Source organism: Sprattus sprattus (genome assembly GCF_963457725.1).
Source record: "Sprattus sprattus genome assembly, chromosome: 2".
NCBI lineage: Eukaryota > Metazoa > Chordata > Actinopteri > Clupeiformes > Clupeidae > Sprattus > Sprattus sprattus.
Genome location: NC_137921.1, coordinates 55602860 through 55605359, shown reverse-complemented (window position 1 = coordinate 55605359; position 2500 = coordinate 55602860). Strand labels below are relative to the sequence as shown.

The window sequence follows — 2500 nt, the reverse complement described above, 5'->3', positions numbered from 1 at the left end:
ATCTCCGTAAGGGAGATGGGTTATGTGCTCAAATGTCCTGGGATCAAAGAAGACGTTAGTATTCATGTGCAAACTAAAAATCACGTCTCAGGATTGCTGCGCATGCAAGTTATTTCGGGTGTCTCAACTGTAACTAATACCACTGTCATATAATTATGAGTCCAGTAAGAGACGGAGCAAACACAGTTTTCTACCGTTGTTGAAACACATCCACGCGTAGACTCGTTTTCTTTCCATCCGAGAGTGGTTATTCAAAGAAAATATTAAGCACTATATGCTGATAGAAAGAAGGGAACTTTAAGCCACTACACTGCCTGTGCCCGATGCGGATCCACGTTGATGTTGTTAGTAAACAAACCAGGTGGGAGCACATCTCCGTGGTCTTTGCGCATGCCCGAGGCAATGTAACCGCTTTACATTTTGCACATGTATACAGGTAACGACAAGAGCCGTTTCCCTTGAAAATCTTCACACCTACACGCGAATACGATACGATAAACTGATCTGATCTCAGTGGCACATGTATAAGGCCCTAGTGAGAGTGCATTCCTGAGAGCTAGATCAGATCTAGAACTGGTTTTGTAGAGCAACACTGAGGTACAATCATCATCTTGCTTGAAATGTGTTTTGTTTAGCATTGGTAATTTGTTGTTGTTCCAATAGTTTCTTCCAGGTGGGGAAGGGAAGAGAAAAAAAATGTTTGATGGAGATTGATATGAACTGCCACAACAAAGTATAAAAAAGGCACAAAAGGGTGAACATCCTCAACAGTTGGAGTTGAGTGTTCCTCACCGGCAATCTACCACAATCTCAGGTCTGTATGAACATCTCTGTATGGACAGTTTAGACTTTGTCTCCAAAAGAACAGTTTGATTGGAAATAGGAAAAAGCAACCTTCTTTCATCTGGCCATGCTGTTGCCATCAGCTAGGAGAAGCTAAATCACCTATGAGTCTCCCTGTCCCTGTCCCTCTCTCTCTCTCTCTCTCTCTCTCTCTCTCTCTCTCTCTCTCTCTCTCTCTCTCTCAGCACACATCACTCTCCCAGTCTCTTTGAAGACGCTTCGCTTGATATTACTTCTGACTTGAGTACATTTCAGCCTTAATTCAAAAGAGGAAGACTGGGATTTCTTGACACTGTGGGCTTACTTTACAGCGTTTGCTAAAATGAGATATTCAATATGGAAAAATGTGTGTGTGTGTGTGTGTGGGGGGGGGGGGGGGGGGGGGGGGAGTCTGAGCATAAAATGAAAGTCAAGAGACGTGAGTGTTGGACTCAGATGAGATGAGCTTCATGTTATTTTCATGATGACTATGGTCTACATGAGGCTGCCTGAACACAATCCCACACACCAGCCTTTCACTCAACTCATCTATCCACTGCCCATTGTGGACACATTCTTTTGCATTTCCTTTCACTCTAAATTCCACCTCAAACTGGCCAAATGTGTATTGCTGGGCTACAAAAGTACAAACTGCATACATTTAAATACAATTACACTCAATCAAAGCGAGGGGAAAAAGAACTGTCTTAGTTTCTCTGAAGCTCCACGAAACTTCAATCCAAAGTGCACCGGGCCAGTCTCTAGTCAAGCCTCTAATTACTAAAGCGCCACTACTAGATAAGCCTGCTTCCCTTCTCTTCATTAAACTCATCTCTTTCAGCCAAACACCATTAACCTTTGGGCTCCTGTGCAGGACCCCAGGGGCTAAGGGTTGGGAGGCAGACACAGAGCAGACACAGAGCAGGTCTGGATGGCTGGCATGGGAAAGGTGTGTCTTTTTGGGTGCTGTACAACCACCAGAAATGGCTGGCTACAGGCATCGGACAAGCAGGCATCCATTTTCCCGAGGATCCTTTGATATTTGTGGGAGCGCTGTGGTGATATAAGATGGGCAATTACCTGTGCCTTTGTTCCGGTCGACAAAACAGTACTTGAGCTCGTACTCCTTCAGAATGTCATGGACCTCCTGCGGGAGAAAGAGAGAAAGGAGATTTTATGAAAGAGAGAAAGAAACAAAAAAACATAAGGAAGAGAGACAGGATATTTCAGCACTACACAGCAGTCTTGGCAAACCTGCCTGCAGGACTACAAAGCTGGCATTTAAAGCCAAGGGAGAAAGACATTTGATAGCTGGGAAAGGAAGTGGTTCTCAATGATTATTATTTCTGCAATGTGAATGTGCACCTCAGGGCTGTGTCACTAACTCTTTGCACATGAGCACAGTACCGGTCAGCTCAAGGCATCATGGCCTGTCTAAATCATTGTTTAGAAAGAGTAAAAGGAGGATTAGTAAGAAATAAAAAATATATGCGTGTGTGGGTCTGTTTTCTGTGTGTGTGTGTGTGTGTGTGTGTGTGTGTGTGTGTGTCTGTGTGTGTGTGTGTGTGTGTGTGTGTGTGTGTGTGTGTGTGTGTGTGTGTGTGTGTGTGTGTGTGTGTGTGCGTATGAAGGTGTTCCTTATGTGTTCCTATTGTACTGACACATTTAGCCATTTAAC

General features: G+C 44.2%; 1 protein-coding gene across 3 annotated transcripts in view; it reads right to left on the bottom strand.

Moving 5' to 3' along the window:
- The window catches only part of raver2 (ribonucleoprotein, PTB-binding 2), a gene marked incomplete at its 5' end in the record, with an annotated part of 76333 nt that overhangs the window by 62044 nt on the left and 11789 nt on the right, over positions 1 to 2500 (bottom strand). For all 3 annotated transcript variants that reach the window (XM_080833371.1, XM_080833369.1, XM_080833370.1), the window contains one exon: positions 1903 to 1969. In XM_080833371.1, the coding sequence (XP_080689497.1) occupies positions 1903 to 1969 (67 nt within the window). The remainder of the gene's footprint in view (positions 1 to 1902; positions 1970 to 2500) is intronic.